Below are 17481 nucleotides of genomic sequence, written 5' to 3' on the forward strand. Positions count from 1 at the left end.
CAGGAGTAATCATGGGGAACACACCTGGGAGAAATCAGGGCTAACGAGACACAGACATAAAGCTGAGAACACTCACATGTGACAGAGACCTTCAGAATAAAACAGGAAACTCACAGACACAGAACCAGACAAGACATTGAACTTAACAGACAGATTCACGAGCAGACAGTGTGACACCATGGACAGACAGAGGGAACACAGAGAAGTGGGAGCAAGTAGGCTCAGAACAGAAACCTAACAAATGGCAAACCTTACCGAAAGACATAACCAGAATAAACAAGAACATAGAACAATATAAGGAAACACAAAACACTGAGCTGTCAGACTCAGGATCATAACATCTACAAGCTGAGTTGTAATTAATATTAGCAAGAAACGTTCAATTCGATCCAATTTTATTTATATAGCGCCAAATCACAACAACAGTCGCCTCAAGGTGCTTTATACTGTAAGGTCAACCCTACAATAATACATACAGAGAAAAACCCAACAATCATATGACCCCCTATGAGCAAGCACTTTGGCGACAGTGGGGAGGAAAAACTCCCTTTTAACGGGAAGAAACCTCCAGCAGAACCAGGCTCAGGGAGGGGCGGGGCCATCTGCTGAACACATAGTGAGTGGCAAACATGGCCACCAGGGTGCAGCCACAGAGTCTGGCAGGTCCTATGTGTTTGCCAAAAAATATATCTAAAACCCTTGGATTTTGCCATGTTTGTTTGGTCTTTTCTTGTCTTTCTACCTCCTCTTGAGCTTAACGTGTCTACGGAAAATGGTTAATTTAACTCTCCACCCAGCGAAGAGGAGCCAACATCTTTTGTATGCAAGAATCTTGGATCTTGAATGATGCTAGGCCGCCCCCCAGGTAAACGTGTTAAAACGGTATCTTGATCATTCCTGGGGGTTGTGAATCTCTTGATGATAATACTTCTGGCTGGCGATGTTGAGCAAAACCCTGGACCTGTTTCAAGTCCTGTGCTACAGTTGCAGCAGCTCTCTGGGCTAACACCATCACTGCTACCTGGGCTACAGCAGCTCTCTGGGCTAACACCATCACTGCTACCTGGGCTACAGCAGCTCCCTGGGCTAACACCATCACTGCCACCTGGGCTACAGCAGCTCCCTGGGCTAACACCATCACTGCCACCTGGGCTACAGCAGCTCCCTGGGCTAACACCATCACTGCTTCCTTGGCTACAGCAGCTCCCTGGGCTTACATCATCACTGCTACCGGGGCTACAGCAGCTTCCTGGGCTAACACCATCACTGCTACCGGGGCTACAGCAGCTTCCTGGGCTTACACCATCACTGTTTCCTTGACTACAGCAGCTCCCTGGGCTAACACCATCACTGCTTCCTTGGCTATAGCAGCTCCCTGGGCTAACACCATCACTGCCACCTGGGCTACAGCAGCTCCCTGGGCTAACACCATCACTGCCACCTGGGCTACAGCAGCTTCCTGGGCTTACACCATCACTGCCTCCTTGACTACAGCAGCTCCCTGGGCTAACACCATCACTGCCACCTGGGCTACAGCAGCTTCCTGGGCTAACACCATCACTGCTACCGGGGCTACAGCAGCTTCCTGGGCTAACACCATCACTGCTACCGGGGCTACAGCAGCTTCCTGGGCTTACACCATCACTGCCTCCTTGACTACAGCAGCTCCCTGGGCTAACACCATCACTGCCACCTGGGCTACAGCAGCTCCCTGGGCTAACACCATCACTGCTACCTTGGCTACAGCAGCTCCCTGGGCTTACACCATCACTGCTTCCTTGACTACAGCAGCTCCCTGGGCTAACACCATCACTGCCACCTGGGCTACAGCAGCTCCCTGGGCTAACACCATCACTGCCACCTGGGCTACAGCAGCTTCCTGGGCTAACACATCACTGCTTCCTTGACTACAGCAGCTCCCTGGGCTAACACCATCACTGCCACCTGGGCTACAGCAGCTCCCTGGGCTAACACCATCACTACTTGCTTGGCTACAGCAGCTCCCTGGGCTAACACCATCACTGCTTCCTTGGCTACAGCAGCTCCCTGGGCTTACACCATCACTGCTACCGGGGCTACAGCAGCTTCCTGGGCTAACACCATCACTGCTACCGGGGCTACAGCAGCTTCCTGGGCTTACACCATCACTGTTTCCTTGACTACAGCAGCTCCCTGGGCTAACACCATCACTGCCACCTGGGCTACAGCAGCTCCCTGGGCTAACACCATCACTGCCACCTGGGCTACAGCAGCTCCCTGGGCTAACACCATCACTGCCACCTGGGCTACAGCAGCTCCCTGGGCTTACATCATCACTGCTACCGGGGCTACAGCAGCTTCCTGGGCTAACACCATCACTGCTACCGGGGCTACAGCAGCTTCCTGGGCTTACACCATCACTGTTTCCTTGACTACAGCAGCTCCCTGGGCTAACACCATCACTGCTTCCTTGGCTATAGCAGCTCCCTGGGCTAACACCATCACTGCCACCTGGGCTACAGCAGCTCCCTGGGCTAACACCATCACTGCCACCTGGGCTACAGCAGCTTCCTGGGCTTACACCATCACTGCCTCCTTGACTACAGCAGCTCCCTGGGCTAACACCATCACTGCCACCTGGGCTACAGCAGCTCCCTGGGCTAACACCATCACTGCCACCTGGGCTACAGCAGCTCCCTGGGCTAACACCATCACTGCCACCTGGGCTACAGCAGCTCCCTGGGCTAACACCATCACTGCTTCCTTGGCTACAGCAGCTCCCTGGGCTTACATCATCACTGCTACCGGGGCTACAGCAGCTTCCTGGGCTAACACCATCACTGCTACCGGGGCTACAGCAGCTTCCTGGGCTAACACCATCACTGCAGATCCCCATTACAACTAAACCTGGTAAGTCAACACAACCTATCATACTCATGCGTATAAAGAGGAATCCTGTGATTAAAAAGCATTGATCGTGTAAGTTATTTCAGACTCCTAATCAAGCTAGGACTATATGGGATCCACAGTGTAAAGAAAAAGGGCTCCTAGGTGGCCATCTGAACATACACAGCATGGCCCATAAGAGGGAACAACTGGAACATCTTCTCATTAATTCAAATGTTGATTTCACGGGACTTTCGGAAACTTGGCTCAAACCCTCTTCTCCACAAGCACTGGTAACCCTACAGGGCTACAATGTCTTCAGAAAAGACAGACCTCTAGGAAAGGGGGGAGGGGTGTTATTGTATATGAAGGACTCTCTAAAATGTACACAAATAATCTGGCCAAATGAAATCTCTATTGAATGTGTTGAAGTTAAAGTGTCACTCTCAGCAGAAATGTCATTTACTGTTTTATCGCCCACCTTTGGCAAAAGTAGATTTTTATGACCAATTCAAGGCACTTCGGAATTCTTGCGACTTCAACAATGAACTTATGCTAAAGGGAGGCTTAAATGTAAATTGGGATAATAAAAGCAACAGAAAGAAACTAAAAGAAATTACAGATAATTTTGGTTTAACACAAATGATCAGTGATCCCACTAAAATAACAAATCGCTCTAGAACTCTAATAGACCTGGTGTTTTCTAACAAAGCGGATAGAATGATAAAAACATAACTTTTTGACTGGCTTGTCTGACCACAATGTCATATTCTTCTCTAGAAAGCTGACTAAAAAGCGACTGAGATGTGTCAGTAAAAGCATGAATAGAAAAAAAAACATTTATTCCAAATAATATTCCAAATTTTGATTGGACTAGCATACTATCCTATGATGACACTAATAAATGTTGTGATCTATTGTACTCTGCTATTAAAGAGGTCTTGTCACAGTTTCAGAAAGAGAGCCATTTAAAGAAACGAGTTTATTCCTTGCCTTGGATTAATACTGAGTGTAAACAGCTTATGAGACACAGAGACCAGTCACTAAAAACATTGTTACAATCTGGATTACTGTATTTTCCGGACTACAAAGCGCACCTGAATATTAGCCGCACAAGCTAAAATCAGGGAAAAATCCTGTTTTGTACATACATTAGCCGCACCTGACTAAAAGCCGCAGGTGTTTCAATGTTGACTTATCATATGTAAGAGAATATGCACAAAGGGAATTATCAGGAAAGAGATGGCTGTTTGGAGACACACCCCTTTTATTAATATTTTGAAAAACAAGTTACGGGTACATATTTGCATAACTTTTTAGGGTATATGTACAAGTACCGGTAATTACAAGTACGAAACATGTACTGTGCTTCATAAACGAGTAACAAATGTAGTACATAACAATAACCTACAGCACACCAGAAAAATTGATTCAGACTACCTTTTAGGCTCAGGTGCAGTGACACGGCTTTAACAAGAAGAAAAGTCAGTCATTCACCACCATCTTCCTGCACACTAAAACCACCAAAGTCCTCTTCTCCAGTGTTGGAAACGAACAGGCTCAGGATGGCTACGTCCTCCACTCTCCGCTTCTCTCCTTTGTTGTCACTTTCAAAACCAAAGAAATCCTCGTTGTCAGTGTCGGAGTCGAACACCCTCAGAAGGGCCGTGGCGGTGTCCTCCTCTCCATCATGCAGCAGTCCAGCCCTTCGAAATCCGTTGGTGATCATGGATGTTTTCACACTTTTCCACGCTGTCAGAATCCACTGGTGGAGTTGAGCATAACTTGCTTTTCGCAAGTTTATCGCCGCTCGTCATCCACGCCTCCCGCTGAACGCGTAGCGCTACTTTGAAGTTTGTTTTTCGCGCTACTTCGTACGGCACTACGTTGCCTGGCGGACGGACATGTGACCAACATACCACTCTTGAACCCCGATACTGTGTGTCTGATCACATGCCCTTCCGCCAGGCAACGTAGTGCCGTACAACAGCGGAACAAACAAAACAAATCCTCTTACTCTCACAAAAATCATGGACAATCCATAGAAAAGCCGCACCTGACTAAAAGCCGCAGGGTTCAAAGCTTGTGCAAAAAGTAGCGGCTTATAGCCCGACAATTGCGGTAAATACAGATCGATTAAATTTTATATCTGCAAGGAATAAAGTCACACAAACTTTGAGAATGGCAAAAGCAAATTTTTTTTCATGACTGTAATTAATAGTGCCAAAGGAAACTGTAAGTTAATTTGGGAAAATATTAACAAACTCCTTGGTAACAGTAAGCATAATGCTGATATAGACCTTGAACTTAAATTTGCCATTGAACTGGTATCAGAGACTCTCAGTCTAGCTACTAAATTAAATGATTTTTTCCAAAGTACCATTAATGAAATTGCACAATTGTTTTCTAATTCTTGTGACCCTCAACAAACTATTGGGAATACCGACACCAAAAAGGATGTTTCTTCTCAAGATTCAAAGTTCAATATTCATAAAATTACAGAAAATGAAGTAGAAAATATAATCTCTAAATTAAAAAGTTCTAAAGCAAGGGATGAGTTTGGATTTGAGACCAATTTCTTGAAGCATTATATATCTTGTCTTTTGGTGCCTGTGACCCATCTTATTAATTTATCAATCACGCAGGCAGTCGTTCCTCTGAGTTGGAAGGTGGCAAAAGTTACACCAATTTATAAATGGGGTGATAAATCAGACCCTGCTAATTATCGACCTATTAGCATACTCCCCATCTTTTCAAAGATAACAGAAAAGTGGGTTGCTAATTCTATCACCGAACATCTTAATGACTCCAATCCGGGTTTGGACCCTATTCAATTCGGATTTCGCACTCTTCATTCAACTGAAACAGCTGTCTGTGTTTTTGTTGAGAGAGTGAAATCTTACATAGACAAGAGCAGTTATGTTGTGGCTGTTTTTGTTGATTTCAAGCGTGCGTTTGACACTGTGAATCATCTTAAGCGCTTGTCTAGACTGTCAACATTTAACTTTAGTAATCACACTGTTAAATGGATACAGTCTTATCTATCAGATAGAAAACAATGCGTGCAAATAAAGAATAGCAAGTCACCCTATCTTTACTGTACGGAAGGTGTCCCTCAGTGTTCAATTCTAGGCCCCCTGTTATTTTCACTTTATGTAAAAGACCTGCCCAATGTGTGCAAAAATGATTATGTATGCTGATGATACGGTAATTTTTACACAAGCCAAAACTGCTGATGATGCAGCCCATCAGCTTTCATTGGCATTACATGATCTACAAAAATGGCAGAATGACTCATGCCTGTGCCTCAATGTTAAAAAGACCATATCGATGTTTTTTTAGTAAACCTATAACAACCGTGGCTGCAGTAAAAGTTCGCCTGGGTGCACAAGAACTAATTAATGTTGAGGAATTTAAGTATTTGGGAGTGCTACTAGACTCTAAATTATCCTTAAAAAACACGTTAAAAAATAGTGAAAACTGTAAATGTTAATATACAGAACTTTAGACATATCCACACATCATTAACAGACACAGCAGCTATTACATTCCTGCACTCTATGATACTGGCTCATATTGAATACTGTATTACTATATGAGCTTTGCTGCTATTGGGCCAATCGAAGTGTGCTACAAATGAGCATTGAAAATATTAGATAAAAAAACTTTTTCATATCACCATTGTTAAATTTTAGATAAATACAAGTTTCTAAATTTTACTAATTTAGTAAAAAAATTATTTAAATCTGCCTGTCTAGTATACAAAGTTGTACATGGTCTGGCGCCTCCACCAATGAGTGATTTTTATTAAACAAAAGTCTGGCAGTGTTGCTGGGTCTCGACTGACTCGAGCCACTGTGAGAGGTGATTGTGAACTGACATTTAGACGGAGCACCTGTTCACAGATGCTCTGTCATATCAGGGAGTGAGCTTCTGGAATAGTCTTCCACTGTCAGTGAGGGAAAGTCTCCCCATGTTTAAGAGTCACTTAAAAGGGTGGCTGAGGGACACAAACATGTGACCATGTTTAATAATCATGCTTTATATTGGACGTGAAAAAGAGTTAGTGTATTACAAAAAGGGAAACAACTATTAGTGTAATGGGTCAGTGCAATATCAGGACAGTCAGGGCATGTGCAATACTGGGGTTTGTGCAATATAATTTATGTGTTTCCGTTATTGTTCTCTATATTGTCCTCTGTGTCCACTCTTCTTGTCATTGTCTGTTCTAATATAATGTGATCACTGTTTTCGTCCTTGTCACATGATCTGTAAATAGTGTCTCTGTATGTTTTTACTAACATGTGTGTAACACCAACCTGCCAGAGGGTCTACAGATGGAAATTAGCCAAAGGCTATAATCTGGCATATTTACATCTGTTTACATGTTCATTAATATGTTGCCCCTCTTTATAAATAAAATAAATAAAAATAAAATAAGAAGCAGTCAGTGAATCATGGGAAGCAGCCTAAGCCTATTTCAGCATGTTTAAAGGTGGATTCAGGGTCACCTGATCCACCTCTATCAAAAAGGTTTATCCGAACTCCCATTCTACCTTTAAATGACGCAGGATGGCCTGCATTATGAGATCAAAGTGTTCTGTTGGGGTGATACGGTACTGTGAGGTCTTTAAGACTCGATAGGGACGGATTATTCAGGACCTTGTTTGAGAGGATTTTAAACTTAATTCTGGGTTTAACAGGTAGCCATTAGCAGGTTAGGTCTGCACTGTAAATATGTTGACAGAAATATAAAAACAAAGTTAGAGGATATGATGAGCTGAAAACAATGCAACCCTTCAAAATGAACAACAGATCAGCAGTGACTGTGAAAACTGCTTCATGTAGCTGCACAGTCAGGAGATAAACTGTGATTTAGCCATTTCATGTTTCCTGACTGCAGTACATGACGAACAGTTTCACCTTGGGGTTACATCAATCCTGTTTTTCAAAGTGTGACAGCCACTTTACAAAAGATAAAATTCATCATGTAAGAACTGTTATTAAAAGCCCTCTGAATCCCCCGAGCTCAACATTAAATGGATTTTGGTATCCATAAATCAACATGTTAAAACTCCCACATCTAAAACTTCAAAACAAATCCTCTGTACTTTGAACTTCTGGCATTTACGTGTGTGGAGAAAAAGCGACAAAGTGTCTCATAATAAAAAAAAAAATGGTTAGATGCAAACACACCCTCATACAACGTTACACACAAAGCTGAGAGCAACCTTTGCTATAACTGTCCAGCATTACTATGGCAGGGTCACCTGAGGTCACTGTCATTAGCATCAGCGCCAGCCAAATTAGCCTTGATAACAGCTGTCAATGGGTCGGACTAGCTTTCTAATGAACTAAGTTGACCTATGACCTTTACGATGTCCCCATCTCTCCTCCACCATTCACACCAAACAGAGAAAAAAGTGTCTTCTTTGCACAAAGCAAACTGCAAAAAGAAAGAGACGGAGTAAAGAGTCTACGTCTCTCTAGCCAGCGTGCAGGTAAACTGCCACAGTGTAACGTTGGTCGACTGTTCGCCTGTCTGACCTGGCATAACTGTTTCCATTCTGTAAGCTGGATGGACAAAGGGTCTTTTCTCCAGGGTCGATACACACTCATATAGAGGGGAGTCTGATGTGTCATTTGTATAAAATATACCTGCAAAGAATGACACTTGTGCTCTAAATAAAGCAGGAAAGCATTAATGTAATTAAGATAATTACTGTAGTTTGTGGTCAGATCAAAAGGAAAACATTATTCTTGATTCAGTGTTTTTAATCTGTGTAAAGTTGTGTAAAAGTTGAAGCTCTCTAGTTAAAAATATGAGTTTTGTGCCCGAGAAACAAATCCTAATCTGCAAATTTAACGTGCAGCTTTGGGAGTCAGGGGTAAAGATTTGAACTATTCTGTTGTTCAAGTCTCAGGTAAATATTTCAAGCATCTGATCTGTGTGATTATAGAGTTGATGTTGTTATGTTAGTATATTTGTCCACAGTTTTCCTCCTTTTATTTCATTTGCACTTTTTTATCAGTCATGAATTCATTTAACAGTTTCGGTGTTAAGAGACGAATGATTGTTTTTTGTGGTGATGAATGCAAATTTTTTTTTATTAATCACTAAATATCGGTAGCAGTTGTAAGCATATGATTTCACGTAGCATAGATGTTTTTGATAATTATGAGAGCTGCAGTATCTAGAAACACTTAAAGACACGTAAACAACCTGCAGATACTGGCGTACACACAGCTGGGGGCGCTGCAGTAAGGCTTACACAGTAACTGAAATGGCTGTTTCTTTGCAGCCATAAAGTTCCCAGTGAGAACAAAGAAACGCAGCAGCATCACAGCCCTATAAAAGTGAAGCAATAACATCTGTACATGCTGTTCTCTGAATCCAAGGGGAAATACACCAAGCCTGTGGTGGGGTTACACCATGTCCAAGTCTGGTGTATTTCATGTTCTGTTTTTGCCGTGGCCACCCGAGACGCTGCCAGCACAGCTGCAACAATGACCGAGCGCAAAAGATGTTTCAGCAGTGTAAACAACTCTGGAACAAGGATTGAAAATAATGTGTTACTAGTCTTTTTGAAATGACACAACTGTAACACGAAAATGAAGAATGAAGAATGGATCCATTGGTCTGTTTGAGGTGTCACAGCAGCTGGGAGGGGGGGGCAGTGTCTGAGTGTGGTTATTCCAGCCAGCCCTGGGGGAAGGTTGGATGGTTATCTGCTTGACCTCTAGAGGTGGGAATCACCATACATCCCACGATACGATATTATCACAATACTTAACGCACGATACGATATTATTGAAATTTTTAAAAATATTTTGCGATATTCAGATTCTGTACATAAAGGTAAACTTTATCAATATTCATTTTATCTAATATCAAAGTCTCACACTCAGTCTTTCTCTCATTTCAGTCAGTTGTATTGTTGACAAACTGAACGGTTTGCATTACAGTCTAGTCCAACTTAACTGAACGCAACCATCTGGTACAATTATAGCTATTCTGAACTATGCAATTTATGAAAACTATGCAGCCCATTCAGCAACTGAAGAATTTGAAAGTAAATTAAAACAAAATATAATTTTACATTAAATAAAAAAGTTTTAAACTTAATTAAAATAAAACATGTCTTAAATTAAAATAAGTAAACTGTCATGTTTATTGCTGCCAAAAAAAAGTTAAACACATTTGGACAGTGAAGGAATGTCAGGATTCTTGCTCAGAAAAAGGATCAACATGCTCTGAAGTCAGAGCACAAAAACCTTTTTTGTAACAAAATATCGATTTCTGCCGTCCCTGTATCGATACATTATTAGCAAACAAAATATCACGATACTACACAGTATCGATTTTTTCCCCCACCCCTATTGACCTCAAGACAAATAGCTATGAAAGATGCGGTAAGATGGGAAAAGGTGGCATAGCAGCGACAAACACAACAGAATAGGAGACAATGAGGATGCTGGCTTGGAGCAGCGCTCCTCTGCTCAAGACAAAATCCCATCAGAGGACAAACACCCTGCAAGAAAAAGCCAATCAGCTCAATCGCTGTGACTAGTCTATGGGCTGTGATTGGTTTATTATCTAAATGAGCTGGATTTTCCTCTTTGGGACCTGAAAGTTGGGATTTTTCTTCCTCACAAATGGCCTTAATCACAATATTTAACTCTGTGAACTGTAAGAAAAAGAAGGCATAAAGACAGGATAACGTGGGGGCGGCTTTGGGATATGGCTTTAGGCACTGGCAGGTTTCACGTGCAAATAAAGCACGATGACATTTGTTAAAACACTCTCTTCCATTCTTGCACAACTCAACACATACGTCATCCAACTTTCAGTGAATTCCTTAAAATCTGTGGGAATACAGGGCTCTAGACTAACTTTTTGCCACAGTTGCACTGGTGCACCTCAATTTTTTTTCTTAGGCGCACCAGCACAAAAGTTAGGCGCACCCAAATTTTTCAACCGCATAGCTTAACACTGTAGTTTTACCTGTGCACTTTTTTGGGGGGGAAATTTCTGTCTGTACAGACAATATTGATTTGTAAATGATTAACTAACAATCTTGTGCTTGTACTTAAAGTGCTTTGTCTACAATATTGCCAAAGAGTGCCAATGTTAAACGTAATCATCACATCGGCCTCCTCTGACGACCTGTTTGCTGCTGCCTGCCGCTGAAAGGCAGTGGGGACACTTGGGCAGTGCATTTATGACGACATATAATGTGTTCTCTGGACACACTGTGCTTTTTCAGTGCTCAGAGGTTGATGGGTCCATGTCAGAGCTGGCTATGAATTTCAGACGGATCAGGCCTTAACTTAACAAAAAAGTTATCAATCGTTCTTTTCATCTTTTCTCATTACCCACAGCTACATCCACCTCTCAGGCCTAGGCTGCTCACCAGGGCTGGGTATCATCACTGATTTCTATAATCCATTCGATTCGATTCACAAGGTCCCGATTCGATTCAATTTTGCCTCAGAGAGTCAGAAATATTATAATTCTGATCATTGATCAGTACTGACACTAGACTTTATCAGAGATGTGAACATCACAGCAGAGGCCTTTGTGTCAAAGTAACTGAGGATAAAACTCAGAAAAACATGAAGCAGATTTTCCTGGCCTGGCTTTTTATAGCAGATAAACTTAAAAATATTCTGCATTTTGCATAATTTTAAAAAGTTTAAATGTCTTCAGTATTGAACAGCAGAAATTAGGCTTTCTTGTCCGAGGTGATTAAGTAAAAAAAAAACAAAACAAAAAAACAGCGGTCGACAGCGCTGTAAACAACGGTAGACTGATGGGTAATAAGCGAATGAATAATGCAGAAAACAGATTTGAGATGGGGAAACTGTTCTTGAAATACACAGAGAGAGAGAGAGAGAGAGCTGTGCATGAAGTGTGATTTTTTTTATCGTGGTGGAAGCAAAACAGCAAAAGTAAGAGGGAATTAATGGTGATGTTTATCAAATGTGAAGCGTAGTTTGCTGCTGGTTCAGTGAATTTTGGTCGTGTACCTGCTCTCATTTACTGTTTGGTGGTTGTTGAAATAGTTTTATGAGCTTTAACCTGAGATTCTGGTGTTTCTGGTAAAATAAGTTTATATTTAAAAGTCGATTCAGGATTTAATGAATCGATATCGCTTTATTCAAGCTACTCACCTCTCTCTATCCGCCTGCACTTTCAAACGTACACACGAAGGACTACGGGAATATCTGGACCACGACCAATCAGAGAGGCCCCGCCCCTTACTGTCTCTGATTGATTTAGATCACGATAGGGGCATAATGTGTGTCTGCTGTTGACCACATGGAGACTTGTTGCGGAGGTTTTTTTTGTTTGTTTGTTTGTTTGTTTTTTTTGTTACTCAAAAAGTTGGTCGCACTGGTGCGACCTAAGATTTTTTTTTTAGTCGCACCATTGAAAAATTTGGTCGCATTTGCGACTAAATATGTCGCACTCTAGAGCCCTGGAATACAATTTATGGAGCGCTATAACAGGAAAATTGTCATAGTAAGATCAAAGATATTTAAAATACACCAAAAAAGATAAATATTATAATGATTTTTCATTAATAAGGAGAAATACCAACAGTATACATCAGTGGGTGATTCAATAACAAGTAACAGAGAAAATAAATCACCAGTAGTGCCATTTTGTTTACCTTTTAGCCTCTCTTAGGTCACTCTTTCATTTTTTACAGCACACTTATTAACCATTGATTTACTGATCAATGTCTCCATTCTTGATTCATGTGTCTCATTACCATCAAGCTGTCTCCTCTGGGGCTTAAACATTAGGTCAATGTAGAATTGGTACAAAAAGTCCTTCAGTTTCTACTAGGGCATGAGCGAGTTGTTATTTTTTAACAGCCATCTTGAAACTGAAGTCAGGGTTGTAGCTGCTTTTAATGACAGGTGTCTCAAACTAGGCAGCTACAGCTGATTGGTGTTGGTGCTTTCTGGAAGATATTATTACAAATAATCCATCCTGCTGCAAGGTAGAGTTGTTGGTTAGCGTACTAACCAAGCTTGCTACCTTGAGCTGAGCTAATACGTTAGCCCTCCAGCCTCTGGCCACTCCAAAACACAATCTGTCCAAAGCTATGAAGAGTTTAAAACTAATGTGTGACCTTTTCATCAAGGTCGCTATGTTTATCTTTTATGTACAGTCTATAATTAGCACCAGAACATTTGTTGGCTTGAGAGCGAGCGATTTTTGTTAGCTGTTAGCAGCTGTTTGCCACTACATCATAAAAGTATGAAAATGATGGTTAATCCCAGCCTCAGTTTGGTTAAGCTTAAGAACCAAACTCATGACAACTCAGTACAGCTTAGGAAGCTTCCACAGAGTCACGTCATTTAAAAAGGAGCCTTGGCTGATGAGCTGTTCAGGCCATGCAGTGACTTGTGCTGATGTGGGTGGGTTGGGCTTACACTCTGCGGGGAGGACAGGCACACGGGAAGGACCAGCAGCAGGACAAAGGTCAGGGCCTGGCAAAGAGTCAGCTTCCTAGAGACAAAGAGAGAAACAAACCCCGTCAGTCGCTTGGTGACGTCGCCCTTTGCTGTTTCACACATCACATACACATGAATGAAGAGCCGCAGAAGTAAAGATGTACATGTTGTTGCAAACATGTTTGAGCAGGAGACCGAGAAGACAAAAGAGGATCGAGGAAGAAAAGGCACTGCTGACACTTCAAACAGACGAGGTCTTTAGGTCAGTGATAATATACACAAATAAGCTGCCATACTACCCTGAACCCCTGAGGGCAGCAGCCAAGGTCAGGAATGTCCCCCGATTCAGTAAGTATCATTCGTTCCCCCCACCCTACTCTCCCAACTCACCCCCACAGTGTCATATTAACTCCCACAGATTCTGAGAGGTGGTGACTGCCCGCCTTGCTGTCCCACCACTCCCCTCGCCTTACCTCCCACTCAGCTGCTGACCTTTAGCATCAAATAATCCACATGAAACCTTTTCTTTTCTCTGCTGGTATCAACTCACTGTACATTCAATTTTAGCCTTAACAGATAATTTTGTTGATGATGGATTTCTTGAATATATCAAGTACTAATAAGGCTGAACTAAATATGTTCAGATGACCTGTTTGCTTGAATAGATCAAGTCTTTCTGAAGGTGGCAAGTCGTAATTCAAGAATTGGAGCTGACCAAGTTAGAATTCAGACAAAGATGGTGACAAAGCTGACATTGATGCTTGTTTTTTGTTGTTTCTTTTTTTGCAGTCTTTGATCATTTTATTTGGCACAGATACAAACATTTTGTTTTTTAAACCCTTTTATCTCACATTGTCTGACTTTGTCTGACTCAGTTGTCAGTACAGCAACCTGCTCAAGCATGAAGGTACACTGTTTGACAAAACTGTACTGACTCAAAGTCGACTTATCTACTTTTCTGGATTATTCAACCATATCCCCCAGCCTGTCTTCATCCACTTTAAGCACTTTTAAGAATTCTAAGAATTACATCTTGAACTTTATTCGACATAAACAAGAGCAACAGTGACATCCTTTTAGGGTGAAAATAAGTAATTGGAATTTATTTCAGATTGTTTCTAAATTGTAATGTAATATTAAAGTGAAATGTAATATTTGAACCCAGGATTTCCACTAGAGATTATTTTAATCTTCTGAATGATTTTGTAATGAACAACCCACAGATGTGAAATGTAGTGACCAGATGTGCAAAGCTTGATCAGACTTACATTTAGTAAATGATGCTGACCTTACAAATCTGAAAATGACAGGTTTAACCACTGAATAAATGAATATATTTTTAATTCAAAAGCAATTCTAGGTAACTGCAGTAACACCACTGTGAGGCGGTGAGATTCTACCAGATAAAGTCTCTGTTGAGCTTCACGGTGACTGTGTTTTCTGCCTCATCTCCTTCCTTACCTCCAGGTTAAACTCAACAATGACACGTCCATCCTCTGATTCACCAAAGGATGACTGCTTTCTTCTGAGAAGTCTCAGTGATTCTGGGAAAAGCTCTTTGATTGCTTCCTTGCGCTGCTTTGTAGACAGTCACAGTGTGTCATACTTTTGAGTGTTTTGTGATGGAACATTTTTTATTTTCATTAAGACAAGTCGACAAAATAAAAATGCCAGACAGATTTCATTTGTGAACGGCAACTCAATATCCTCCATTTCTTTACTTGTGCCCTCTCCCCCCATGTCTCAGCTCATCTAGCTCTCTATGCGTCTCTTATCTCTCCCCTGATCAAAAACACTGAGCTGCTCTAAAGCTTTTGGAGTTGACTGTTGGCTCAGTCCCAGGTCAGTAGGTTGCCCTGTCCAATTAAACGATACACATCTCGCTACATCTCCCTCACACTTGGCTGGGCAGCCCTTCCCTTCGGAGACTCGGCTGCTATCCTGGCCTTACATGGGAGAATTCTTATCAGAGGAAAAGAGAAGGTCGCAGTGACCGAAAGAGGAGAACATTAATCACGATTAAAGGAAGAGGCCTTCACAATTTTATACACATTTCCACTGTGTGCACAGCTTAAGAGCCACTAGATTTGCAAGTTTGGTGTTTTTAACATCAAATCATACACTTGTACTAAACAATATTAAATCCATATTAGTCATAGTTTGTATGTGACACGCCACATCACACAGTAACATCCACATGGAAAGCAAAACAAGGCTTTCTTTTGTTTTTTTTTAACTGCTCTGTTAAGCTGTTAAGCCAAATTGTGGATGGATTATCTCAATTGTTCTCCTGACTGAAGTTTGGTCCGTTTACAGCATCCTTCCATGCGATTACATTTGTCCCTAACCATCGGGAACCTTCACATTAACTTTTATCGAGTGGTAAAAAGTTAGCGTTCATCCTCCAGCTTCACTGTTTATATTATGCTAACATAGCTGTGTCGCTAGCGATCATGTAGCACATCATTATATACCAGCTAGCCCAACTTCAGTAACCCTACAAACGTCACTGCTGTTTAGTTTTCTGTCTTCATTTATGTTGGAAGCGATAGCAGAGCTGTACGTTTGAATTGTTTCAGAAATCTCTCAGTGAGAACATGCTATATCATGATTAGGTGGAAGCTAGCGAGCTAACTTCCTGCTAACTTCTAACTCCGTTAAATTTAATAAACTGTTTTCATGGATGCCTGGATGTTAAACTTTATAGTTACACCTGGTAAAGCAGCAACGCTGATCATTTTATTAAAGATGAAAGAATTTAGACAGTTTTTAACTCTGTGATGCTGCAGTGTTCGTTTGACTTTGGGACCTGAAAGTTTGGACCTGGAAACGGCTAATGATTTTAGATTTAAAGACCGGATACTGCATGGTAACACACTTTCTCTAACTGTGCCAATAAAGCACAGTCACCAATACTTCTTTACCACAACAACCTGTGTGGTCAGTGAGGACACTGGAAATAAATTTTGATTCGTTTTGTCACTACTACCCCTGCATGCTTATGCCAGTGACATGTAATGAGCATGTATTGATTTTAGGTAGCTATCTAACATTAACTGATAAGCTCTTTTCAATGCTTAGTACTTTAGTTAGTACTTTTGCACCAGCACGATAAGCCCCAAAGAGCTATTAGCCAGAAACTTGGCGTGTCTCAACATGGTGTGAGTGTGTCTTTCAGGGACAAAAGAAGATGTGCCAGTAAACAATATCAATCAGGGATTGGCCTCCCCAGAGCCTGGAACTCAACATTATTGTAAAGTGGGATCACCTTGACAAAGAACAACAAAAAAAAAAAGCAAAACAAAAAAAATGCAGCCAACATCCAAAGATACATTTTGGGTGTTCTTCGGGTGGCTTGGAGAACTATTCCTAAAGACCACTTTTAAAGAAATTACAAGTAGATTTGCCTACAAGAGTTCAAGCTGTGTTGAATAAAGATGGTAATACCAAATATTGACTTTCAGGCTTGTTATAATTGTATAAACTCTGTTTTTGCCTAATTTTGTATTATGTAAATATTTCTCTTTTTCCTAGCTAAGTATAAAATAATGAGGGTTGGCGGGTTACTCCGGGCCATTTGATCCTTATACACCCGCTGGAAGAGCTTGGTCTCAACAAGCGCTGGACTCGTAAGTTTTATGGTCTGAATTTCTAGGCGTAACAACTTGGGTGGTGTCAGAATCTCGTTTCTGCTTTTCGTAGATGATGTGGTTCTGTTGGCTTTATCAGGTGGTGGGCTCCAGGTCACACTGGAGCGGTTCACAGCCGAGTGGGAAGTGGCGGGAATGAGAATCAGCACCTCCCAGTCTGAGGCTATGGTCCTCAGCCGGAAAAGGGTGGAGTGCCCACTCTGGGTCAGGGACAAGTGAGGAGTTTAAGCATCTCGGGGTCTTGTTCACAACTGAGGGGAGCAGAAGATTGACAGAGATGTGCAGTGATGTGGACGCTGTACTGTCGTGGTGAAGAGAGAGCTGAGCGTGAAAGTACCAGTTAACCTATGCCCCTACCCTCACCTATGGTCACGAGCTGTGGGTAGTGACAGAAAGAACGAGATCGCGAATAAAAGCGGCAGAAATTAACTTCCTCCGAATGGTGGCTGGCCGATCCCTTAGAGATAGGGTGAGAAGTTCAGCCATTGGGAGGGGC

At 41.9% G+C, this 17481-nt stretch overlaps 1 protein-coding gene across 1 annotated transcript in view; it reads right to left on the reverse strand.

Moving 5' to 3' along the window:
• Window positions 1-17481, reverse strand: part of adamtsl5 (ADAMTS like 5) — a 59719-nt gene that overhangs the window by 31241 nt on the left and 10997 nt on the right. The window contains exon 2 of the mRNA XM_084913698.1: window positions 13315-13390. Coding sequence (XP_084769824.1) covers window positions 13315-13390 — 76 coding nt within the window. The remainder of the gene's footprint in view (window positions 1-13314; window positions 13391-17481) is intronic.

This window comes from Perissodus microlepis, chromosome 1 (assembly GCF_051167445.1).
Source record: "Perissodus microlepis isolate ML-2025 ecotype Zambia chromosome 1, ASM5116744v1, whole genome shotgun sequence".
NCBI classification, from domain to species: domain Eukaryota; kingdom Metazoa; phylum Chordata; class Actinopteri; order Cichliformes; family Cichlidae; genus Perissodus; species Perissodus microlepis.